Here is a 26,276-nt window from a genome sequence, read left to right on the forward strand (position 1 = left end):
TGTTACTATATTTTTTTTTTTATTTTGGGTCCGGTCGTGGGCCTGATCTCTGGGCCTGGGCTCTGCCCCTCAGCTCTTCAGCTCAAGGCTGGCGCTCTACCACTTGAGCCACAGCACCACTTCTGGCTTGTTTTTTTGCTTATGGGTGCTGAGGAATCGAACCAAGGGCCTCAAGCATGCAAGGCAAGCGCTTTACCACTGAGCCACCTTCCCAGCCCTGCTACTATATTTTTGGAGATAAGAGTCTCATGGTCTTCCTGCCCTGGATGGCTTCAAACCATGATCCTCAGCTTTCTCAGTAGCTAGGATTATAAGTGTAAGCCACTGATGGAGGCTTACCTCCCCCCCCCCCCAAACCTACTTCTTAAGCTTTAATCCACATTTCTCCTTTGGTTCTTGGGTCTACAAGTGGGAAGAGGTAGCCATGAAAAGGGCCTCATTTTCCATCAGACTAGCCCAGTGATGAAGAACCTGGTGATACAGAGATGAAGTGGTGAGAGCTTCCTAAAGGTGCAGGGCAGTACCCCTAAAATATAGGAATGAGTTTCTGATAGCCCGAGAGCCCTGTCCCTTAGTGGGTAGTGTAGCTTGGAGAACACTGCTTTCAATCACAGGCAGGGATTTAGGTACCTGACTCCTAAGCCACTCAATCCCAATTCCCTGCCATCATCCAGGTGATTTGATTGTCCATATGGGTAGCCCAACCAATACCTTGGCCTACCAAGCCTGTCATCTGCAGGAACTACCATCTTTGTTCCTTCAACCACTCACTACTTGGACCTTGTCATCCCCCAGTTCAAATTTAGTTTTCTCCTCGCCCCTCCCAGATAACGCATAATGCTGTCAGACATGCAGTATCCACCCAGGATACTTAACACTATTCCCCATTCGTGGCCTTCACTAAGACTTCTATCTGCAAATACCACCCTGTCCTCAATTTATCTCACCTTCTCTCATTCTTTTCTAAGCCTATTCATGTTTTACAACACTCTACATATATTTCTACAGTCCTCTCTTGAAGTCCTGTCTAGACAGTACCTCCTTCGAGGCCTTACCTCCTCCCCATCCCCTCTTACCTGCTCAGGGCTGGGGCTTCATGAGTCATGACCCAGCTTCTCCCTCCCCACTGGCTCTTGCCATGCAAGCTATGCACTCTTTCCCCATTAAAATGTTCCCTTGTTCCTGTTTCTTGTCTTAACTACCTACCTCTTACTTGCTTCATTCATGTCTACATATGATGTCCAGTTTCCTCTACCTCTGTTTTCAGCTCCAAACTTACCTCTTGGTGCATCTTCAAAGAGTGATTCCACCCCCTCAGAAAGGCTGAAGCCTAGCAATGGGGTCCAACCTAGCCCAGAGACCTGTGATAATCATGCTTCCAGGAATACAAAAATATCACAGGATCAAGGACAGCAGTACTTGATACATAGCATCAACTGAGATGGAAACCTTCCCAATTCCTGTTAAAATGTGATAGCAGAATGTGTCAACCACCCCCCAACAAAACCCCCACATCAACAGAAACAAAAAACAAACAAAAAAATGAACTCAGAAATGGCAAATAGATTTAATGCAGAGTGTTAACTTCAATGATTGATAGTGGCTGCCTAGAGTGCTGTGTTGAGTATGTTTCTGAAGGTGCACCCTGACTTGAAGAGAAAGACTGCTGAGATTACCAGTATCTGCAAACACAAGTAAAAGAGAATAAAAAGTCAATTGATAGCCACCAAAGAGGAAGGAATAAACTGTCAAAAACCGTATCTTTGCACAAGGTCCCCATTATTCCCCAACCTAGGCTTCAGCTTTTCCTCCCATCCCCACAAAGCCCAGGTACTTCCATCATCACAAAGGCAGATACCTGATCTCACTTGTAGGAGAAACCACAGGCACCAGAGCTACCACTGCTACTGGCACCAGCTCCACCCAGACCAGCGAAGAGCCCAAATGTGAGTGTGGCGCTCAGGCTGTTGTTGGCAGTGAAGCCACCGCTGGCGCTGGCACCAGTACTGGTACTGGCATTGGTACTGGTAGTGGTACTGGCACTGGCACCACCACTCTCTTGGACTTTGGCTTTAGCTTCAGCTCCTGACTGGATCCGGGCTTTGGCCCAGGGTCCAATATCAGCTTCATCCCAGTTGCAGGGCCCAGCAGCATTCTCAGAGCCGAGCCCGATGCCCATTCGAGCTCTAATCTCAGCCCTCGCCTTGGCCTCGGCTGCAGCCTCAGCTGCAGCTTTCAAGTCTGCTTCCATTGCCTCTCGGTACTGAGCTGCCCACTCCTTGGGATCCTTCTTCTGTACCTGAAATGGGAATAACAACAATTAGAAGGATCGCAGTCAGGTGCTTAAGCACGTACTCTTCACTACACACTTTTCTAAATGCTGCACATACTACTCCATCCCTACATGGACCCTTAGTTCCATTATTTGGACATATCACTTAGCAAGTTCTCTGGGCCTCAGTTTTCTCTCCTGCAATACAGGGTGGTGTTATCAGTTGGAAGTATTAAATGTGTCTGATAGTGTCAGATAAAGTGTCTGCCACAGTGCTTGACAACTAACAGGCTTTCGAATGTGCAGATATGAACTGCAGGCTGATCTGCACAGACTATCTCAGCCCAGATACACTGCATATGCTTCCTATGCCAAGTTCAGGCAACTTTCCAATTACCTTGCAAGCAAATTTGAGGACTTTCATCTTGCTGGTCTCATAGTAAGAGCGCAGACCCCAGAAGAATTCATACTCTGGGGGATTGCTATTGGGGACTCTGGCGTAGTCCAAGTACCTTAAAAAGAGAGGTTCAACATCTTTATTCCTAGGAATAAAGAGCCCAATCATAACTCCACTATGCTCAGATCAGAGAGGCTCTAGCTGGCACCTCTCCAACTAAATAGTCCAACTAAATATTCTCCCCACACAATGTTGAGCCCTGTTCCAATGGCCCTTCCTGAAAGCCATGTAGAGATGCAGAGGGGACACCTGTAGGGCACTTGCTCATAAGGAGGCCACAAGTGTTGTGCCCCCTCACTACAACTGCCCCAGATTCCTGTTGGGTATGTTGTAAACAGAGGAGCTATTCTTCAGCTTCTCTGCTCTGAGCACACCCCATTGCAAAAGGGACATGAAGGAGGCACAGCTGAGCCCTGGAAAGATGCAGTATAGAAAATTCCTGAGAGCACCAAAGGAAGGAAATAGCCAACCAATAGCAGCACGATCCATGTATATTACTGATGTATGTCCATGCGTGTATTTGTGTGTTCACAAAACCTGTAATTGTCTATGTGAGTGCTCACATATTCTCCAAAGACAAACAATAGGGTGGACTCTGGCCAGGAAGTCAACAAGGCTAGACTCCAGGCCAAAATGAGTCTTTTATCAGCTGTGGGCCAAGCTCAAATATCCCTGCCCAGAGACCTAAGCCCCCAAGTGTAAAAGATGGATGGGTAATCTTATACAAGGTGGTTATGAAAATCAAGTCAGATATATAGGTCAAGTCCCCAGCACAAAACCTAGCCTATTCTAGAGAAATTTTATGGAAATTAATTTCTATGAAGCTCTGATTAGCACAGAGAACAACCCAGTCATTCTAAACACAACTCTTTCACTTCCTACCTGTGCAACTGAGCAAATGACTTCACCCCTCTGAACATCAGTTTTCCACATGTGTACAATGCTGGTGACACTAATTCCTCCCTGCAGAGTGGTACTGAAGACCCATGGGAGAGATGATAAAGGTAACACCTGATCCATCATCAGCCTGGAAATAACCTACTACTCCATACATGTATTATGGCTTCATCACTCAGTTCTGAAACAGGCAAAAATACCTGGAACACACCAACACCAAACACACTTACTTCTGTTTCACAAACTCATCAGTAATGAGCTTCTTCACATCCCCAAAGAGTGAGTGATGTATCCTGAGAGCAGAAGAGAGAGAAAAAGAACAAATAAGTACAGTTGGAACTGTGGGATTTCCCATGTGTACATGTAGGCATTTCCAAGATGGAAAAGAAGTTTTCAACATAGGGAGGAACTCCACGGAAGCTCAAGAGATTGTGAGAAGGGAAGACAGAGTTCAGAACATTTCCCTAATTCACACAGGTCAGAACCCTGGGGCCTCTAAATCAGCCCAACCCCCCACCAGCTCTACCAGACCACCAAACTGATGCAATACTGAGACCATCCTCTCTTGCCAAAGGGCAACATGGACAGCAAGCGCTGAGAGCCCAATCATACCCAGGGCGCAGCCCCAACTTGCGCAGCACCTCCCAGATGACAGCTGCAAGGGGAGGCAAGAGGAAACAGGGACAGAAAATGAGCATGTGGAATTCAGACCACAGTCACCCATTCAGCTGCATGCCCAGCCACTCACCCTCACTGGAGCGATTTCCATTCATGAAAATGATGCTCAAAAGCACCATGAGGAGACCCAGTTTGGGTGAGTCCTTGGTCCTAAGAGAATAATAGGATGGAAAGTTTATGTCTAGGAGTCATCTCCAAGATACACAAGCCAGTTCACTAGCCCTGTCCAGATTCCTCAGATACAGGAGAATGCATCTCAGTCTATGCTTCCAGTTCCCTGTAACCCAAGGCAAAGAACTGAAGACTCTTGAGCCAAAGTCTCTGATTCAATAGAGGAAAAAGGATATCCTAACTCACTCCAAGGGTTGTTGTCAAGAAAATGGAAGAATGCCAGTTAACCAGGTACAACACAAGCAGCCAGTCAATGTGAGTTCTTGCTTTCCCAGAGTCCACAGGCCTGACAGACTTCAAGTCAGAGCCTCCATGACACTACTACCCCTCAAACATCATATTACATACATACCCACACCCAGAGAGAGAGAAGCTCCCTCTCCCTTGAACTAGACTCTATCAAGACCAGGCCAGGCACTCGAAAGGAACAGACAAGTAACAACAGGCATGCTTGCTTGCAAAGTTTCTGGAGAAGAGAAACCTGATGGCAGGAATGCCCCATCCCAGGCTTCTACATCCTTTAGTCAGTCATAATCAGGCACCACTACTATATACAAGGTTTGAACCATGTGTAAGAACTGGGGCAGGGGCTTTTTAGGCCCTGTCTTTCCTGACCCCCAAGGATGGAGGGAGAGAGGGAAGGGAGAAGTACTGGTATGGATAAAAGCAGAAGCCCCCCTCCCACCCCAGCACTTTCTCAGCTTACGTTCCCAGTATGCCTGCATCAGTAGGTTCTAAGGTGCTGAGAAGAATGTACAAGTGGTCATTCTTATCAATTTCTTTCAATTGAATTCCAAATACCTGTGAATGGAGAGAATAGCTTGTGAGATCAGCTTAGGTCTTAATGAGCTTCCTGGGCATCCTGCAGCTCCCCATGTTCGTAAGGGTTTTGCATGTATGAGTAGTCAGTGTGACTGTGTATAAAGCACAAAACTAAGTACTTGGCACACAGTAAACACACAACAAATATATGATTGTCATCAACCTCATCTTTGTGTTTCTGGGAATCTAGGGAGACACGGAAGTGAATATCTAAAACACAGGACATGTGCAGTAGCAGTAGACAAAAGTCATAAGCTGGGGGCTTAGGTCTGATCTGTTTTTACCACTGACTTGTTATGTGACCCATGGCTGGTCTACACACCATTCCCTATGCCACTGTGCACAGCAATGGCACTGTATTAATAAGCTTCTGTGGTTCCTCCTAAAGGGCCACTGTACAACTGTGTTTCATTCATGGCTTCCCCAGTGTGTCCATCCCCCAGGGCTGCCCCATCACCTTCTCCAAGGAATAGCCTGCTCGTTCAATGATTTCAGGGTACACATCAGTGTATTCTTTGATGATGTCCTTCAGCATGTCTGCAAGGGGAGAGTGTTGCAAGCATTGGGGCTAAAGAGATGCCAGGTGGCCCCTGTACCCAAGCTATAGATCCTTTGTCATCTAAGCCACAGATAGCATCATCAGGTTCTGGGCTTATAAGTGGAGGTGCTAACACTACCAAAGTAGAACTTTGGAAAAGGAGACAGGAGCATAAGAGTAAAGGATGTCCCTTAGAATCCAGCCAGAGCATGGGTTGGGAAAATTTAGTAGAATTTTACCTGAGCGCTTGATGGGAATCTTTGTCTGGTCTTTAGCCAACAGGTACTTCACCAAATCATTTGCCTGAGAGTGGAAGAAAAGGTGAAAAGAAAAAAAATGTTTGCAGAAAACCAGGAGATGACAGAGAAGATGGCAGGCAAGGCAATAGCAAAGGCAAGATAGAAAGGATGAAGTACTTACCCTCCCTTGTAAAAGGGCCACATCTCGGGGTGGTGGTGCTTCAGGCTCTTGGGATGACTGGAGCTTGGCAGCTCTACGACGGGCTTTGCCCCTGCGAGCTTTGGGTGATCTGAGTGAGAGCAAGGCTCTCCTGGCCCAAGCAGCCAATCGAGTCCTTGATGCCCTTCGGGCCCAAAAGGCTATGGGCCCTCTTGAAGCCCTGCGGGCCATTGAGGCCATTAGGGCCTTTGAGACCCTATGACCACCCGTAGTCCCAGAATCCTGATTCTGCTCACTGTTGCCATCCTCTTCTCCATCCAGATGCTTCACCTGCATCAACAGAGAGGAAGTTCAACATTACCAGATAAAACAGGTTGTCCTTCTTCCCACTATCTCTTTCAGGAATCCTGCCCTAATACTACTTCTGTAATGATAGCCAGACTCTCTAGACACTGACCATACTGAGTCCTGAGTTTCCCACTACTTTCCACAGTTCCATCCCCAATGGCTCTGTTTTGACCATTCCAGACAAATCACTTACCTTTCTGGGATTTAGCTTGCTTCTCTATAACACTGAGATTTTTAAGCCAGGCAATAGTGGCTCAAATCTGCAACCTTAGCTACTCGGGAGACAGAGATCTAAAGATTTCACAGTTTGAAGTCAGCTCAGGTAGGAAAGAATGTCAGAGTTTTTCCTATTTCCGATTAATCACCAAAACACTGGAAGTGAAGGTTGGGCTCAAGTGGTAGAGCAGCAGCCTTGACTAAAATAGCTAAGACATCATGCCCAAGCCCTGAGTTCAAGCAGCAGTAATAGCACAAGAGTTATTTTTATGTTTTAATAAGATAACCTATATGAATATGCCTCACTTAAGGTCTAGCACACAGGCAGTTACTATGTAAATACAGAGGGCATCACATTCAGATTGCAGCTATGTATATTCCTATCTCATCTCCCAGCAGTCTGTGAGCTCTCTGCAGATAGGAATTCTATCACATTCCTCTGTGTCCCTGGTGACCAGGATAAGCACAGGGATCTTTCTAAATATTTGCAGAACAAATAACCCAAGTGTTAGGATAGGAGTAGAAAAGCAAGGGTAGTGGTCATACAGGTCTTACCTTTCGGACTTTCTTGGCCTTGACCTTGGGTCGAGTATCCTGATTCTCCTGAACCTGGGCAGCTGCAACCTCAGGCTCAGGTTCATCTTTCGGAGCCTGAGAGGCAGCAGCCTCAGTCTCTGGGGCCTTTGTATTGGCCTTCCTATCGGCCACACAGCTGACCTTTTTGGTCTCAGTGGCAGGTGTTGTCACAGCCTTCAGGTCAGCCTTCTGGGCCTTGCTGTCAGCTGCTGGGCTCTTATTTGCAGTTTCAAGAACCTGGGTATCAGTCAGCTGTGTAGCAGGTGAGGCCTTGGTGGTAGCTGCCTCAGGAGCCTCTGTGGCCTTTGAGACTTTTGTGGCCTTTGAGACCCCTGAGGCTTTTGAGCCCTTTGTAGCCTCGGAGACCTCTGGAGCCTTTGAGGCCTTTGGTGTCTCTGGGACTTCTGAGTTCTGGGTCACTGTCAACAGAGTAGGCATTCTGGAGCCACTGCCCTTTTCAGAAGCTGTAGCCTGCAAAAGTAAGCAGGGAAAACTCACTGGCCCCCCCACTCCCAACTAAGCAAAATGCCCCCCAAATTCCAAGACTACACTTCTCTGACCTGTGCTGACTCCTACCTGCAGTGTGCTCTGACCACTTAGGTCCATCCAGCAAGGCCTCCCGTGCCTCTAAACAAGGACCCGCCCACTCTGTCTTCTTCCCCTCTCCTCCCCTCTCTTCCTCCCTCCACGGAGGGGAGGGGGGCACCCAGGCAAGAAGTGGGTGGAGGATGAGGATGGGAGGGGAAGTGCCAAGGGATTTGAAGAAGCTATAGGGGCTGGAAAGAAGCATCAACAGAGAGAGAAGGTGGGGGGAGAAAGAGGTCTTACCTGGAAGCTAGTTGAACCCGCACCACTCTCGCTTGTGTCAGACATGTCTGAAGTTGGCCTGGCAAGAGCTGAGCCTGAAGAGAAGGCCTGGATCAAGTGGAGAACCCAATGAACAACGTCCTCTCCTCTGTGCTCCCTGGAAGCTGATCCTCACCTTCCCTAGGGCCCCAATCCCCAACCCCTCCCCCACCCCCAACAACTCGGTTCTCAGGCACAGAAATCCAAAACGTCTAGGTCCTAATTCTCTGCGGCCGCACCCTCCCCTTCTCCAGGAAGATGTGCCAGCGCGGCAGCACTGAGGACCCCGCCCCTTTTCCCAGTGCAGCCCCCCCAGTCGCAGGTCGATAGTGCGCATGCGCCTAAACCGCAGGACCCATTCAGCTCCGCCTGTTTTCCCAATACAAGCCCTTTCTTTGATGTCCACCGTGCACATGCGCATTAGGCAGCGGGCCCGGTGCTGGCCCTTCTTAACACGCCCCTTTTTAGCGATACAAAATCCGCATGCGCAATGTTCTCCGTCTCAGTTCAATACACACCCCTCTCCAGGTCTGCATGGCCACTCGGTCCCGCCCCCTCCTCAACAAGCCTCCCTTCCAAACTATCGCTGCGTCCGGTGGTCCTGGCCCCTCCCCTTCTCACATCAACCATACCAAGTCCACAGCCTCCAGGTCCCGCCCTTTTTCCTAACACGCCCCCTCCGGACTGCAGAACGCATCTTGGTTCCACCCCTTCCCTATTAACACCCCCTCAACTCAGTGTTGAACTAGTGATTCCATCCTGAACTCAGCCAAAAGGGGTCTGATCCCCTCCCTCCCTTTTCGACCAGATGGATCCAGTATGATCCGATCCTTAGAGCAGATTTTTCTCCAGATCCCAGAGGGTGGGGCCGAGCCCTAACGGGCTCTTATCCAAAGCCCTGCCCCGCGGCTCACCTCGTCCACCTCCAAGTCGCGAGTGTGTCCACTCTGTACAAGCCCCTCTGAAACTCCGAGACTGCCCTCCCCGCTCCGGGCCGGAAGTGGTCCCGCCCCTTTCCGCCTCCCTAGGGGGCCTCTGTCCCAGCCAGTCTGCCCCTCCCCCTCCCTGCTGCTCATTCCTAATGCCCCCTCCCTATTCCCTCTGCTTAGCTCCCTACTCTTTTCCCTTATCGCATTTCCTATTTACTCTGCATAATTCCTCTTCCCGTTCCTTACACCTTCCTCTGTATTACCTGTGCGCGCCCTCCCCCCAGTACTGCTTGACCCCTCTCTGCATTCACTAGTCTCTTCTCTGGAGCTCCACTCCCCCCTCAAGATTCCCCTCTTCCTTCGTGTTCCCCGTCCCACACCTAACGTGCACCGTCCCCTGTTTTGCTTTCTTCCTCCGTTACTCTCTACTGTCCAGGTCATAAACTGTCTACTTTCTCAGTCGTCTTCAGTGCTTACACCCCAGTCCAGGTCACCTCTACTCCAGCTGAAGTAGTATAGAAAGAAATGCCCACCTGCCTGACTGTGAGTTCCAAGGAGTTAGAACCAGTGTCTGGCTCCCAAGAAACCCCAATCACAGCTCCCCTCACCTTGTCCTCGAGCGAGTCCCAGAGGCGTCTGCTCTCTCCCTCAGTCCCTCTCGAAGTCTCAGCCTCCTAGACTAAAGCTGCAGACAGCCCAGCCCAGCCCCTTTCCGCAGCCCCCTGCCACCCCCCTCCCTCGCTTTCCTCGGGGGTGGGGCAATGGGGCCCCGCTCAGGGCTGTCTGACGCCAAAGCCCATGTTTATGCCACTGTACCAGGCTCGGTCTGAAGCCTTTCCAACTCAAACCACCCCCTGAAAGCGGTTCATTCATTGAACTTATTTATTTTTATATCCTTATTTTTTCTTACTACAAAGGTAATGTGTTGTCGTGGTGAAAATTAGAATTATGAAGAAATATGTAACAGACCAATGAAAGGCTGCCTTTATCTCATTGCCCAGAAGTAACCATTATTAACATTTTGATATACATTCCTCCAGATTTTTTTATTCATGTATTAATTATTTGGGTTTTCTCCTTACACACAGCACACTATATCTACTGTTCTGTGACCTGCTTCTCTTCTGTGATGTAGTTAGACATCTTTCCCTTAGTGTACTTTTTTCTTAACAGCTGCACAAACTTTTCTTTTGTATATGTTCCATAAAATTAGTTAGGTGGTCCAGCATATGTAACATTTGGATTTTCCCCCTTTTCTCGATATAAAAATGCTATGAGGAACATTGTAATAGCAACATGGTATTTTTTGCTAACTCAAATAAAACCAAAACAAGTCTTCCATTTTCTTACTTCATCATATGAAGTAGTGGATTTCATTACACATTACATATATGCATGTGTTCTACTCTGATCCGATTCACCAATCTGTTGCCTTTTCTGACCCATCCTTTACCCTTTTATGTCCTTAGTAGCTGGTAAATTCCATATATGAGAACGCCACCTCATGTTTGTGTTTTTGAGTCTGTCTAAAGTCAGCTTACTCTAGAGAAACCTGTTTGCATGTTTGTCACTTCGCTATTCATAACCAGCTAGATGCCCATCAATGGTTTTTCATTTTGATGCTACATGTATCAACTTACTCCCCTAAATTACATTTTCAATAATGTCTATCATATGTTTTGCCTCATATAGCACAAATAATTTTTGCATCATTTGTGATAATTTTGACTATACAAAAGGGATAATTATTATGTAGACAAAGGTGATCATCTTTTTTCTTTTTTTCTTTTTCTTTTTTGTCAGTTGTGGGGCCTCTGAACTCTGGGCTTGGGCGCTGTCCCTCAGCTCTTCAGCTCAAGACTAGCGCTCTACCACTTGAGCCACAGGGCCACTTCCATCTTTTTCTGCTTATGTGGTGCTGAGGAATGGAACTCAAGGCCTCATGCATGCAAGGCAAGCACTCTACCACTGAGCCACCTTCCCAGCCCTCTTTTTTCTTTTTCATAACTGAATTCGGCTTCTTGTTGCATTCACCACTTTTATGTATAATAATCTTTGTTTTTAAAGTACTTTTATGCTTTTATTATTTATATTTAAATGTTGTATCATCCAAAGTTTTACTCTGTGTAAAAATTCACCTGCATTACCCTCCAATATCATATATAATTTACAAACAATACCATCTTTTCCCTTACTTGTTTGAAATAGCACATTTACCATATAATAATTCACATAAGTAGTTGGGTGTGTTCAGGAGACAAAATAAAATGTAAAAATAATAGAAAGTAAACAAACTCAATTAAAAACTTAGTAGAAACCATAGTACAACATAACACAGGGTCCGTTTCCTACATTTAAATGTGATTTAAATCATTTTACAAATCTACTTTGTGAGGTCATATTTTCCTTACTAAGCCATAAACTATCACAATTCCCTATGCTATACAGTTAATTAATTAATTTATTTATTCCTTTCTTTTTCTTTCTCTCTCTCAAATACGTGCACACACACACACACACACACACACACACACACACACACACACACACACACACACACACACACACACACCCCTATTGAAGGTGGGCTTCCATAGTTGTTTCCTTTTTCTGAATTTTGTTTCCTCCAGGTTGCAATTTCACCTCATCACTTTCTTGCCTCCTAGCTTCTCTCCCCTAACCACACAAATGTAGCCTCTCCTTTTCTTCCATTTCTAGTGCCCCAAATTTTTGTCCCTTCTAAATCATATCAAGCCTTGTTTATTGGCATAAAAACTCAGTCTTGATCCCAAGAACTCTGAGAGGTTATTTAAAGTCCCTAAGGATAGTTGCAACATAGACTGTGTTTTAGAAGAAACAATCTAAGTTGTTATATGGAGGTGTAGATCAGCTGTCATCTTGGAAATGAGGAGAGAAGTGATGACCTTGGAAGTCATCTGAGTAAGCAATGGTTGTTATTTGGCCTATGATGGTGACAGAGGAGGTAGTGGGAAGTAATTGGATTCAGGAAAGAGTGGGGAAAAATTAAAAGGAAGCTAGGTGCTAGTGGTTCAATCCTGTAACTATAGCTACTCAGGAGGCTGAGATCTGAGAATCACAGTTCAAATCCAGCTCAGAGAGACAAATCCGAGAAATTATTGCCAACTAAGCACCAAAACGCTGGAAGGGGAGCTGTGGTTCAAGTAGTAGAGCACCAGCTTTGAGTGAAAGAGCTAAGGGACATAGCCTGGATGCAGAGTTCCCAGTATGGGGGAGAGGGGAGAGAGGGAGACAGAGACAGAGACAGAGACACAGAGAGACAAACACAGAGAGACAGACACAGAGACACACAGAGATCTGTTAATCATGATCAATGCTACCCAGAAGTCAAGAAAAGCAAATTAAATTTAAAAAAATTTTTGACAATTGGGTAGCGATCTCTACTGACCTTGGAGGAATATTATCAACCCTGTTGAATGCTGCCCAGAAGTCAAGAAGAGCAAAGGCTAAAAAAAATTAAAGGAATTTTGACAATTGAGTAGTGATTTCTAGTGACCTTGGAAGAAACATTATCAGTGTAACTATTTGTGGTTTCAACAGCTAGGGACTTATTCAGAAATTCATTCTTCTCTTCCTCCTTAGTAATAGGACATCTAATTTGTAGATAAATACAACCAAGGGTTGTATTCCCCTTCAATTAAAAGACTTAAGGAGTGAAATCAAACTCTAGAATGGTGGATCAGTAAAGTAAAACACAGGATCCCTAATGAGTTTGTCAAGCTACCATGGCCTACCTACCTCTGGCTTTAGTGAGGTAAATAACGGTATGTCTTACTTAAATCATTGTTGTTTAGAAGCTTATTCCATGAGGTAGTTTCTTAATTGTGCTGAGTTGAGATATGAATGGCAGGTAAAGTAATCATGTGTGTACATGTATGTTTGTGTGCGTGTGTGCCGGTCCTTGGGCTTGAACTCAGGGCCTAGGCACGTCCCTGAGCTTTTATACCCAAGGCTAGTCCTCTACTTCTTTTTTTTTTTTTTTTTTTTGGGTCCGGTCATGGGGCCTGAATTCTGGGCCTGGGCGCTGTCTCTCAGCTCTTCAGCTCAAGGCTAGCTAGCGCTCTACCACTTGAACCACAGCGCCACTTCCGGCTTTTTTCTTTTTGCTTATGTGGTCCTGGGGAATCGAATCCAGGGCTCATGCATGCAAGACAAGCGCTCTACCACTGAGCCACCTCCCCAGCTCCTAGTCCTCTACTTCTTGAGCCACAATTCCACCTCCCAATATTTTTTTGGGTGCTTAATTATAGATAAGAGTCTCATGGGCTTTCTTGCCCAGGCTGGCTTCAAATCATGATCCCCAGATTTCAACCTTCTAAGTAGCTAGGATTTTGGGTTGAGCCAACTGTTTTTCTTTTTTTTTAATTTTATTGTCAAGGTGATATACAGAGTGGTTATAGTTACATATGTGAGGTAGTGAGTACATTTCTTGTTGAACATTGTTACCCTCTTCCTCATTTTTCTCCCACTTTCTCTTACCCCCACCCCCACCTCACCTCCAAGTCGTAAAGTTAACTTTCAACTGTTTTTCTATGCATGGCTGTCTGTATCTTCCTTAAACAAGATGTGTCCCTATTACCAAATGTGCCCTACCTCTATGAGATGTGCCCATGCGGTTTCTTCCACACTGAACACTCTCTGTTACCTCTACCCCTGATATGTCTACCTTCTGTTACTGTTTCCAATGTTTTAAGTTCCATGGTGTTATTTCCAACTGCGGCCTTTAGGATCCTGAAGTAACAGAATCAGGTTTTAGGAGTTGTTGGATTCAAAACAGTGAGGGAAAATTTTCAATCCAAGTCCATGGTAGAGGCAATTCCTAAAGATTTTCTAACTGAAAGCGTTCTCATTGCCTTCTCCATTCCACCACTTTCTTAACACAGTGCATCCTTTACCTTATGATTCAGAGAGCACAGGACTTTATTTTTTACAAAAGAAAAGACACATTTAGTCTACAGTCTTCACACTTTGACTAGAGAGATATCTTCCCACCTTCTCTGCCAACTCTTGGAATCTTTTGATTATCAGCATTTATTCACAAAATTGTGAAGAACCTAAGTTACTCAGTCTCAAGCCTATTTTCAGTGTCTATAGAATAGTAGAAAAAACCTGAAATGACAGATTCTATATATCAACTAGAGAGAAAGATGAAAAGCTGAGTTATCACCAAACATCTTCATGGTGGTACATACATGTAGTCCTGGCACTCAGAAACTGAGACAGGATTGTGAGTTGGAAGAGTACATAGTAGCCTGTCTCAAAAAACCAGGAGACACAGAAGTAGAAAACTCAGTCAATTGTGTTGAATTATAGACTCTAAATGTGTCTCGATCTATAAAAGAGGAGAACGATTGCTTAGTGAAAAATAATCCCAGAGCACCAAGAGAACAGACCTCCTGATGCTCAAATGGGAAGCCCAGAATATCCTCACCACCACTCCTGTCTTAGCTTCTCAGACTATACAGAATCAATACCTCTGAATTTTGATAACCTCGGGAGACAGTACCAAAACAGTTCCCTTCCCAGCCAGGTGCTAGTGGCTCACACCTGAGGACTGCAGTTTGAAACTAGCCTGGGCAGAAATGTTTGTAAGAATTTTATCTCCAATTAACCTCCAAGAAGTCAGAAGTAGAGCTGTAGCTCAAGTAATAGAGTGCCACCACTGAGCAACAGAACTAAGGAACAGCAACTAGGGCCTGAGTAAAAGTTCTACACAAGAAAAAGATTTCCCTTTAAGACTTCCTTGTTAGTTCTTCAGTCATCTAAGCTGAACAGCTCAGCAGATTTTCAATTGGACATCAAGACTTGTTTTTTTACATTTCCACGGCCTTTCTACCATTCAAAAAGGCCTATAAACTATTTTTCTCATGGACTGTACACCCAGAACCTTTCTATCCTCTAACATATTGGCAGCTCTACTTCCAAGCTTCCAGGTCCTTTCTCTTGAGCTACTGGTGGAATCCAATTCATTCCCTCTTGTATATAAGACGATTTAACTCACTTGTTACTGCAAGCCTCAAGGGCTAGCCATCCACAATCAAATGACTACATTTCATTAAACAAAAGGCACAGTTTCCCTTAGGTAAGAAAACCTGGTACCCATTTCAGGTCTGACACTGCTTTTTTCTGTCTCTTTGTACAGTGAGACCTGCCTCCATACAAGCTTGTGAGGTAGGATTAGTCCATTCAATAAAAAATAAGGAGCAACTACTTATTAACATCTCTTCAGAGGTGGTCCTTGTTTATGAAGGACTTACAGTTTGTATTGCATGAGCACCAGCTTCATTTTATACAGGGCAAGATTATGGATGACAAAGGTAACTTGCCTAAAGCAGCTAATGAATGGCAGGGAGGACTTGAATACAGGTCAGTGTGATGCCAAATACCAGAGCCTTAACCACTAGACTTCTTCTGTTCTAAGTTCCAGAAGGTTATTTCCAACTGCTATGGTTTGGATTGTGTGTATCTCCAAAAGGTTCATGGAAAAGATGGAGCTTAATGGAAGGCAATTAAGTCACGGGGCGGGGGGGGGGGGGGCGGGGGGGAGGGCACCACCCTTGGAAAGGATTAATGTAGTTCTCATGGGACTCTGCTCAGTTTCTGGAAGAGTTGGTCTTAGAGTTAACCTGACCCATGCATTCCTCTGACTTCATGTCCCTGCATATGCTCTCTCCATTTTGATTATGTTCTTCCATGATGCCAATCACCATGTTGTGATGCAGCCAAAGAAGCCTTCATCAGAAGTGGAACAGATGGAGCCATCTTATCTTAGATTTTAGCCTCCAAAATCATGAGCAAAATAAACCTCTTAACTTTATAAACTATCAACCTCAAGTATTTTCTTATACCAATACAAAACAAAGTGACACAGCAACCCATTTTGTAAACACATTAGGCACATTATAGTGTGATTTTTATCTATAAATGAAAGTCTACATATTCATATGACTACTTAGTGCTGTTTAGCTTCACAAAGTTTTAAACATTTGATTATTGTAGAAGGCAATGAATCAACCATTAGAGAAAAGCATAAAATGAAAGTCCCTTGCCTTTTCCATCTTTTAGGAATTTTCTATCACTGACTGCCTTTATGATTCTAGGTAATATATGTGTAATGTTTCATTTTTTTAGTTTTAGCAAAGATTTATTTTAGTACAACAGGGTAAAAGTAGGAAGAAATGGAAGAGAGAATCATAAAGGAAATGGGAAGTAGTGATTCTTATAATGTTTCTTCATTTATAAAATTTAAACCATACCCTATTGACTCTCCAAGACAGCAATGAGGGTTTGTTTTATGAGCACTACTTCCTCACTTTTCCCTCTACTCCTCTGAAATGATCAACAACAACATATATTTGTTATTGGTTTATTTTGTAAATTAAAAAGATATTCAGAGCCAGGCGCTGGTGGCTCACTTCTGTAATCTTAGCTACTCAGAAGCTTGAGGAGCAAGGTTCCAAGCAAGGCTGAGCAGAAAAGTCATGAGACTCATCTCAAATTAACCACCAAAAACTGGAAGTAGAGTTGTAGCTCAAGTGGTAGAACACCAAAGCTTGAACAAAAAAGCTAAGGGAGAGTGTGATGCTCTGAGTTCAAGTTTCATACTGGCACAAAAAGAAAGGAAAAGAAAGACGGAAAGGAAAGGGAAGGAAGAAAAGGAAAGAAAGGGAAGGGGATGGGAGGCAAGCTGAGGAAGATATGGAGGGGAAGAGGGAAGGAAAGGAAAGGAAAAAGGGAAGGAAAGGGAAAGACACTCAGATTTCTATTTCCTATAGCATCCATTTTCTGATCCTTTCAATGACTTACTTTGTAAAACAAGGGTTTTAGGGTCATTACCCTCTCTCTGCCTCTTCAAGGTACCACACTGTCAGTTTCATCTTTCCTTCTATATTATCCAAGTTGTTAACATTTACATCCTGTTCTACAGCCACAACCAAGTCTTCCCTACTTTGTCTCTCCAAGTTGAATCTAATATCTGAGAACAGCATTTACATTATCATGACTATGTAAATATTTTTCAAAATCCAGCTGACTAGTGAGCCAGGAATATATTTCCTTCTCTACAAGTCCAATGTCACAGGTCTTTGGTCCTCTCAAAATAAGAGTGTTTCTAAAGTCAAGGTCAAATGCTCTCTCTAATGCTCCATCGGCTGCTTATAATCATATGCTATTTTATTTTGCTTTATATTTGAGCTACAACTTTCTTGTGTAATGGTACACACAGAGTTTCTAATAGCTTTCTCTCTTCCCTTGATTCATATGCTTTTATTATATTCCCTCATTCAACAAATATTCGTTGAATATTCACTATGTGCTGAATACCGTTCTGAGAGTTGAAGATAGGGCAGTGAAGAAGACAAATTGAAAACTTGGCTCCCTATGGAGCTGATTCTAACAAGACAAAGAGAGAACAAGAATCAGATAAATAAGTAAAAGATATAACAAGTTAAAAATGAGTGATTTGATGCTATGGGGGAAAAGCCGGGTAAAAGGTAAGCAGAAAAGGTCAGTGAAGAGGGAGGTTTTAAGTAGGTTAGTCAATGAATGACTCAATGAAAAGGTAGCCTATGAGCAAAAGCTTGGATGAGCTGAGAGAGTTAGCCAAGTGGATAGCTGGATACCTGGGAGAGAACATTCCAAGCAGAAAAACATTCCATGCAAAGGCTCCCAGTGAGGATCACGCATGGCATTTTCCCCCACTCCTGGCAATCTGAAGAAAAGTAAGACCATAGGTGATGAAGTGAGGGAGGAAGAGGAGGAAAGGAATGAATAAGAAATGAGATTGGAAAGGTGATGAAGTTATCCTAGTTATCCATGCTCACTTAGGGTCTTGTAAGTCAAGGTAAGGTTCACTCACAAAGGAGAGATCTGACTTGAATTTTATTTTTGTTGTTGATGTTGAGTTTGGGTTTTTTTTTTTTTGTTTCAGTTGTGAGGCTTGAACATAAGACCTGGGTGTTGTCCTTGAATCTTTGTGTTCAAGGCTAATTCACTACCACTTGAGCCACTTCTGACAATTGGAGATAAAAGTCAGATGTACTTCCCATGATTCTCAGATCTCAGCCTCCTGAGGAGCTAGGATTACAGGTGTAGGCCACCTGTACCAACCTTGACTAGAATTGGTTTTTATTTTTTTGGTCATGGGGCTTGAAATCTGGGCTTGGGCGCTGTCCCTCAGCTCTTAAGCTCAAGGCGAGTGTCTACCACTTGAGCCACAGCACCACTTCTGGTTTTCTGGTGGTTTTTGGAGATAAGAGTCTCAAGAACTTTCCTACCTGAGCTGGCTTTGAACTGCAATCCTCCGATCTCAGCCTCCTGAGTAGCTAGGATTACAGGCATGAGCTACTGGTGCCTGGCTTGACTAGAGTTTTAAAAGAATATGGAGTCAGGCACTGGTAATCTTTCTTTAGCTGTAGGAAATTCACTTCCAATATGTTTTTTTCAAGTTTTCTTCATTTGGTGTGGGGGGTGTCTAGGACTCTTTTTGTTTAAAGGTCAAACCTGCTTGATTGATCTGTAACTCATATATTTTCTCTCATCATTTTCTGTTTCTTAGGTTTTCTTGCCTTATGTTCTGAGAGATTTCCTCAATGCTATTTCCTAGTGTTTCTGTTGATTGTGTTTTAAATTTCAGTAACTTCTTTTCAATTTCTGAGAACTTTCTTTTTTCTGAGTGTTCCTGTTTTAAGGCATCTTGTTCTTGTTTTATGCTGTCATATCTTCCTGAATAGCACTGAGATTATTTATCATTTCTCCTTCTGAAGTTCTCTTTTGTTTCTCAAACTCCCAGAGTGCTCTGCAGTCTGTTGTTCTATTTGTTTATTTTAGTCTGTTGCTTTCAAGCTGCAGGATTCCTTAATTTGCCTAAGAGTCCTTGGGCAACTATTCATCTTCAAGAGAAAGAGCCTGGGGAGCTGATGGACTTTGTAAAATGTCCTCTAGGCTTTGTCCTGGGTAAGTGCTAGAGCTGTGTAAGCTCTTATGTGAAAAAAAAGAGAGATTGACAAAGGTTCTAACCACACTAGTGACCCCTTTGTGAACTTCCAAGTACTTTTCTTTCCCCAGACCCACGCCTCAGTCCTCTTCATAAGACCTATAGGCACTGAGCCCAGAGTACTGAAACTCGGCATCTCCCTGATCCCGGAAACTCCTGCCTGTCATCTCCATTCTTCTCTCCAAAGAGACAGAGAGCTATCTATGTAGCCCAGGCTGGTATAGACCTCATCATCATCCTGCTTCCACCTCCAGTGTGCTAGGCTGTCTATGGCTGGCTGCCATACTATTATCGTTGCCATGTTCTGTCCAGCTCTCATCTTAGCAGCTATTTACCAGATATATACAATGTGCCAAGCATTCCAGAAATACAAACTTCTTTTATTTTGCTTTTGTATGTTGGTACTGGGACTTGAACGCAGAGCCTTGTATGCTAGCTTAGATTTTTTTTGCTCAAGGTTGGTGTTCTAACATTTGAGCCACACCTCCCACTTCTACCTTTTGGCTGCTTAATTGGAGATAAAAGTCTCGTGAAATTTTCTGCTCAGTTGGCTTTGTGCCATGATCCTCAGATCTTCACCTCTTAAGTAGCTAGGATTACATGTGTAAGCTACCAAACTCCTTTCATCTTCACAATTTTACAAAAGAATTGCTATTATTATTTGCATTTTATAGATAAGGAAACTGAAGTTACAGTGAGTGTAGTCAACTTGATTACTATCACAGAATCAGTAAGTACCAGCATTGAAAACTACATTCTCTTTTTGGTCTCTGCTTAATTCTGCCTTCGTCTCTGACTGCGCTAGAGATCATAACTCTGTGTCTGTGGTGCCCCTAAAATGTTATGGGATCCTGAGCTAGTCTCTCCCAGCTTAAGACAAAAGTCAATACCAGAAAGAACTAAGATCATAGGCTTGTCTCTCCAACCTCTCTTTCATCTCTGCTACCTTTTTAAGATGATCAGAGCTGAGTGACCTTTTTTTGGCCCCAGTTACTAAGCTCTGGTGGATGTTTATAGGAAAGAAAAACCCCACCCTGAGCCAACATAGCAAACAGACAGCCCCAGCACTCTGGTATGTTTAGTTTCCATTCATCTTACAGCTGGATGAGGGGAAAAAGGGAGGCATGGAACTGGCCCTTCTCCAGGCAAGATGCCAGCCCCAGCTCTTAGACAATCCTGGTTTGTATGGGCCTCAATGCCACATTCACAGCCTGCTCCACACTTCAGGATGGTCCCTCCCTCTCAAGAGAAGGGATACCTGGAGGTTTAAAAGAGCAAGGGTTTGGAGATCAGCCTTAGACCTTCTGGATGTGAACAGACCCAGACCAGAAGTAGCACCATGTCTGAGTGGAGGTGCCTCATCTGTGTCAGTTTTTTGCTGACATTTCTCCTTGAACTGACATACCAGGGACCCCCTGATCCCTCCTCATCAAGCACAAAGGTCAGTTTGGGGATAAGGGAACAAAGCTCTGGGATATGTGAGAAACTGAGTTCCTTGGGGAGGAATATGGGAAGGCATAGTGTGCTTCTTCAATCCGAGGCTGAGAAGCAAGGGCTAGAGAAAAGAAACACTGTTTGCTGAGCAAGTGTCAGAACCTGCAATAAGGGTCTAAGATTTATTATTTCAGTTCTCATAGGATCCTTATATGCCAGCCTCTATTATTATGCCCTCTTTGGAAAGGACCAAAAGCTCAGAGGTTAAAACACAGGAAGTATGAGAATTAGAACTTGAACCTACAGACATCTGATCCCAGATTGCTTCCATTTCTCACTACTGCATATACAGCGAATTAGATATGCATGATTTGTGGGTATATAAATGGATCTGGACTTTGGAAAAGGTGCCAGGTGTTGGTGCCTCGCGTCTAAAATCCTAACTACTCAGGAGGCTGACATCTGAGGATCAAGGTTCAAAACCAGCCTGGGCAGGAAAGTTTATAGGACTATTATCTCCAATTAACACACACACACACACACACACACACACGAGCACACTCATGCACACACATAAAACACCAGAAGTGGAATTGTGGTTCAAATGGTAGAGCACTAGTCACAAGGGAAAAAGCTCAGGGACTGTGCCCAGGCCCTGAATTCAAGACTCAGTACTGGCGCGCGCCACACACACACACACACACACACACACACACACACACACACACACACACACACACCTTCAGAAAAGGTGAGGAAGAAAATCATATACTTGATAGGTTACCTCACAGTTTCTGAGGCTCACGTAACACATTTGTGAAATGTGAACAATTGATAGTATTTAGTTCATGAGCTGTTGTGTGAATTCATGATCATGATGTCAGATGCTTTACATGCTTGGAGTGCATGATTGCATGAGTATGATCAATTCTTTATGCCTGGGACCTGAAAAAAGAAAAAAAACTGAATATATCAAGAGTGCCTTGCACAGAGTAAAGCCCAATCAATGGAACTATTCAGCTACATTCTAAAACCTGGTAAAGTGTCATATCTGCTCTAAAATGAAATCCATGGATCAGCATCTTCTGGGAACTTATTAGAAAAGTAAGATCTCAGAACTGGAGGTGTGGCTCAAGTGGTAGAGTGCAAGCCTTGAGTGAAAAAGTTAAGAGTGGAAGGGCCTTAGTTCAAGCCCCAGTAGCAGTACAAAACAAAAGGTAAGATTTTAATATTCACTCCAGATGTGCTAAATCAGAATTTTTTCTAGGTACTCAGGAGGCTGAGATCTGAGGGTTGAAGTTCAAGTCCAACATGGGCAGAAAAGCCTATAAGACTCTTATGTCCAATTAAACCACAAAATAAAGAGAAGTAGAGATGTGGCTTAAGTGGTAGAGCACCAGACTTAAGTAAAAAAGCAAAGAATGAGGCAGGGTATCAATGGCTCACAACTATAATCCTAGCTATTCAAGAGGCTAAGATCTGAGGATCATGGTTCAAAGCTAGCCCAGGCAAGAAAGCCCATGACACAATTTTTTTGATCATCATGGGGCTTGAACTCGGGGCCTGGGCACTGTCCCTGAGCTATTTTGCTCAAGGCTCATGTTCTATCACTTTGAGCCACAGTGCCACGTATGGTTCACAGACTTTCCTGCCCAGGCTGGCTTCAAAATGTGATCCTCAGATCTCAGCTTCTTGAGTAGCTAAGATTACAGGTGTGAGCCACCTGTGCCTGGCAAACTTTGTAGTACTTTTTTGTTTTCCATGAGACTCTTATCTCCATTTTGTTAAAATCACAGTAAAAAGCTGGAAGTGATATTGTTCAAATGCTGGAGTGCTAGCCTTGAGCAATAAGCATCTAGGCCCTGAATTCAAGCCCCAGGACCAGCACCAAAGAAAAGCTAAGAGTAAGAGCCCAGGTCCTGAGTTCAAGCCCCAGTAATGGTACGGGCGTGCACACACACACATGCATATAAACACAGGCCTCTGTACAAAATTTCACTTCTTCAATTTTATATGTATACAAATCTCACAGCATCTTCTTAAAATGCAGATTCTGGATTTTGAGGGGATTCTTTTTGTTTGGTGTGTGTGTGTGTGTGTGTATGTGTGTGTGTGTGTGTGTGTGTGTGTGTGTTGTGCTTACACTAGGGGCCTGGGTGCTGTCCCTTAGCTTTTTTTTTTTTTCTCAAGGCTGGCACTCTATCATTTGATCCATTCATCTACTTCTGGCTTTTTTGGTTGTTAATTGGAGGTAAGAGTCTCACTGAGTTTCTTGCCCAGGCTGGCTTTGAATCTCAGATCCCAAGTCTCAGCCTCCTGAATAGCTAAGATTATAGGCGTGACCCACCAGGACCTGGCCCAGAGGTCTTTTGAGTTATCTTCTGCTTTGAGTCTTAGTGAAATATCAAGGAGTTTCACTACATGAACAGAAGGTATCATTTTCCCTCTTTGGGTCTCAGTTTCTCCACATATACTTGGATAACAGTCTGGAAATCTTAGGTCTTCAAGAACAGATGCATCTGGGCCAGGAATCAAGTCTAGCTAACTCACTTCCTGTCTTTTTTCTCTCAGCTGTTGATGACAAGCTATTCCATACGTTCCACTGTGGTGTCTCGCTATGCTCATACTTTGGTCACCTCTGTCCTGTTCAATCCACATCCTGAGGCCCATGAAGCCATCTTTGACCTGAATCTGCCTCGCCTTGCCTTTATCTCCAATTTCACCATGTAAGTCTGCTTCACCTCTTCATTTACCCTTCAGTCATTTGTGCCTACATTTGGGCAATCTTTTATTTGTTCTTTCTGCAGCACGTAGTGATTAAGAGGATATACTCTGAGATCAAGCTTCTTGCATTTGAATCTCAGCTCTGCCAGTTATGGGACTCAGAACACATTCCTTCTCTTCTGAATCTCAATTTTCCATAAAATGGGGGAGAAAATTCAACCCACTTGCAAGGATTAAATGAGTTAATATGTGTGAAAATCTATGCTAAAATTAGTATCAGGCACATAATAGGTACTTGACACTATTAGCTTTTTAAAAAAAATCAAGGAAACAGGCTTCTGAATGTATGATTACACTGTGCTAGGTATGAGTGAAAGAGGAAGGTTAGTTGCACATACTCCCTGCTCCTAAAGTCCAGTCTAATAAGGGAGCCATGAAAAAAGGAAGCAGGTGGTTTAAATAAAGTATGCTAGGAGGAAAGAGAAGAATGGGAATAGTAAGAGGCAGTGGCCAGTTCCCTTCCCCCAGTCAGTTAAAGAAAGCCTTGGATAAAAGACTCCTAAAATGAGGTTTGAAAAAGGAAATGTCCACCAACTAGGTATGTGAAGGCAGGGCTAAAGAATCAAGTTGAAGGTGTTCCCTCATAAGAACTGTATGTGCATTTGTGTCACTGAAGTCTTAAGGACAAAGGGTAGGAGAGTGGTCAGAAATGAGATTTGAGGGGCAAGGAACCACTAAGCTGTGGACAGCTTCCAAAGCTAAAGAGAATACTTGGATATTATTCCCCAAATACATGTGTTTATTAAACCTTATGTTCTATTAAATATACTACAAGGCAAACAGATTAGATACACTATAAAGCATAGGAGGATAATTGATTAAAGGATGAAGAAAAACTCTGCAGAGTGCTAATTTCTTGATTGGTCTCCAGCCAATTCCCCAGGGGGATGCACATTCCCTTTGGAAATAACTGTAGCCAACAGCGAGGCCACGTGGCAAGGTTTAGAGCAATGAGTGATGGTAGTGAAGTAGGTGGGCTGAAAGGGCCAGCCAGGAAGCTAGGAGACCAAATAAGGAAATAGCCACAGAGTCTGTTTAAGGGATGCTGGAGGCTGGGACAGGATAGTGTGGGGGAGGAGGGGAGATTTGAGAGACCACTGGAGAGAGAAACAACCTGGAACTATGAGAGGAGCAAGCAAATAGACAATGACTGCCTTTTCTCAGCTTGTCAGACCTGGGAGATAACTTGATCAACCTTGGTTGAGATGAAGGGAAAGCTTAGCCGGGGCCCCATTAGCTAATATGACACCTCAGTGTGAATTAGAAAGCACTGTCTAGGTTTGGGAATAGCCACTCTCAGACCTAGCAAATTAGCCCAGCCTAGGGAGAATTTCTGCCCTTGCTCAACTGCCTTCACCCCTGTGCATTGGAAGAAGGCCCTTGTGCCATAAACAGCCTACAGCCTGGAGCTGACATTGTGCCAATTAGAAACTTCTGGCCCTGCCTTAAAGGAGAAGGTGATTGGGTGAAGTCAGAGTCAAGATATACAAGACAGAAGCATTGAGGGTAGTCATGGAGGGCTTCCTGGTAGCAAGATTTCCATGTGAGTAAGATTTGAAGGGAACAAGATTATTCCAAGAAAACCAAAGACAAAAACAGAAACAAATCACACACATACCACAAACAAACTAGAAAACAAAAATCCAGGAATGTGATGGAATAGGGAAGCTAACCTGAGAGGTTTGCAGTCACTTGAGGTAAGGGCCGTCACTTGAGGTAAGGGTCAAGTAGTCAGGCAGAATTTGGATTTTGTTGTTTCAATAGAAAACAAACAAACAAAAAAGAAACACCAAAAGAATTTATTTTAATTAAGCAAAGCAGGCTGGAGGAAATGTTCTTGGGCAGAATCTGTGGAAAGTATGCTGGCTAGAGACAGCACACACAGAGGCCCCAGTGTGCTGCTGCCAGAGCAGCTCCACCCGGCCCCCCCCAACCCCCAGGAGACCTTGGGGTCCTGCCAGCTCGGCCCACCCCCGCACTAGCCCAGCCATAGCAACTTGGTTTCAGCTGCCTTGAAATACTCCCTGCTTGAGGGGTCTCTTCTGCCAGCTAGGGATCCTTTCCCCCAGTATTCCTGGAGGAAGAGGCTTATCCGTGCCTCAGTTACCCCATTTGCTAAATGGAGACAGTTATACTTGACTCCTATAGAGTTGTGCTAATATTCTCTAGAACATCACTCTCTCACTTCTCAGAGGCCACCTCTGATACCCCCTCTACATTTGAGACTTGTTCATGAGTCTCCATTCATCATGGCAAAAAGTCCTTTCTGCCCTAATAAGCTTACTGAGTACTGGGTTCAAAGCCCTTGATTCTCTACCCTTCTCTCCCTGCCCATGCCATCCACTGCTCTGGGTTTTTCTGGCTGGTTGGGATGCCCACTTGGCAAATAATGACTGAGTGCTTCCTGTGGGCCAGACTCTATTCCAGGCACTAAGGATACAGCAACAAATAAAACAGACAAAATCTCCTTTGTACAACTACTTAAGGATAATTTTTAATTAAAAAACCCACAACAATGCCCAGTGCTGGTAGCTCATGCCTATAATCCTAGCTACCATGAGGCAGAGATCTGAGGATTGTGGTTCAAAGCTAGCCCAGGCAGGAAAGTCAGTGAGACTCTTCTCTCCAATTAACCGCCAGAAAACGGGAAGTGATGCTGTGGCTCAAAGTGGTAGAGCACTAGCCTTGAGCAAAAGAGCTCAGGTACACCACCCAGGCCCCACAACCAACAAAGTTCAAGCCCTACAACCAACAAAGAAAAAAAAACTTTGCCTTCAAGATGTTCAGTCTTTTAGAGAAAGCAAGACATAAAACAAATAAATATGTCAGTTTGTTAATAAGAAATGCTACCCAAAAATGGAGAGTATAGCAAGAGA

At 44.2% G+C, this 26,276-nt stretch overlaps 2 protein-coding genes and 1 non-coding gene across 6 annotated transcripts in view; 1 reads left to right on the forward strand and 2 right to left on the reverse strand.

The window, feature by feature from the left end:
- Positions 1 to 1,543: 1,543 nt before the first annotated feature.
- Maged2 (MAGE family member D2) lies at positions 1,544 to 9,837 on the reverse strand. 4 transcript variants are annotated; one of them, XM_042684889.1, is made up of 13 exons: positions 9,758 to 9,837; positions 8,203 to 8,289; positions 7,354 to 7,845; positions 6,256 to 6,564; positions 6,075 to 6,138; positions 5,755 to 5,834; positions 5,182 to 5,276; positions 4,375 to 4,454; positions 4,239 to 4,281; positions 3,857 to 3,919; positions 2,670 to 2,784; positions 1,859 to 2,299; positions 1,544 to 1,682 (listed from the first exon to the last, which is right to left on the reverse strand). In XM_042684889.1, exons 2-12 carry the CDS (start codon positions 8,245 to 8,247, stop codon positions 1,865 to 1,867), a joined length of 1,821 nt encoding a protein of 606 aa, XP_042540823.1. In that variant the 5' UTR covers positions 8,248 to 8,289; positions 9,758 to 9,837; the 3' UTR covers positions 1,544 to 1,682; positions 1,859 to 1,864. The 4 variants fall into 4 exon arrangements, with proteins under 4 accessions (XP_042540823.1, XP_042540825.1, XP_042540824.1 ...); XM_042684891.1 differs by having other exon boundaries at positions 8,203 to 8,276; positions 9,758 to 9,834; XM_042684890.1 differs by lacking the exon at positions 9,758 to 9,837 and adding an exon at positions 9,135 to 9,210.
- On the reverse strand, positions 2,977 to 3,106 carry LOC122112079. Its single transcript, XR_006148089.1, has one exon. It is a non-coding gene; the product is annotated as a small nucleolar RNA SNORA11 (small nucleolar RNA).
- A 10,684-nt stretch (positions 9,838 to 20,521) lies between the features above and the next one.
- The window catches only part of Itih6 (inter-alpha-trypsin inhibitor heavy chain family member 6), a 34,862-nt gene continuing 29,107 nt past the window's right edge, over positions 20,522 to 26,276 (forward strand). Inside the window, 2 exon segments of the mRNA XM_042684905.1 lie at positions 20,522 to 20,623; positions 23,188 to 23,342. Of these exon segments, the coding sequence (XP_042540839.1) occupies positions 20,522 to 20,623; positions 23,188 to 23,342 (257 nt within the window).

Source organism: Dipodomys spectabilis, unplaced genomic scaffold, assembly GCF_019054845.1.
Source record: "Dipodomys spectabilis isolate Male_0828 unplaced genomic scaffold, ASM1905484v1 ptg000091l, whole genome shotgun sequence".
NCBI classification, from domain to species: Eukaryota; Metazoa; Chordata; class Mammalia; order Rodentia; family Heteromyidae; genus Dipodomys; species Dipodomys spectabilis.

Coding starts and splice junctions, on each gene's coding strand:
- Maged2 (XM_042684889.1), bottom strand. CDS start 8,247: ATGTCTGACACAAGCGAGAGTGGTGCGGGTTCAACTAGCTTCCAG. Junction 6,139..6,255: donor TGGCCCTTTTACAAGGGAGG/GTAAGTACTTCA, acceptor TTCCACTCTCAG/GCAAATGATTTGGTGAAGTA. Junction 4,455..5,181: donor GATGCAGGCATACTGGGAAC/GTAAGCTGAGAA, acceptor TTATTCTCTTAG/GACCAAGGACTCACCCAAAC.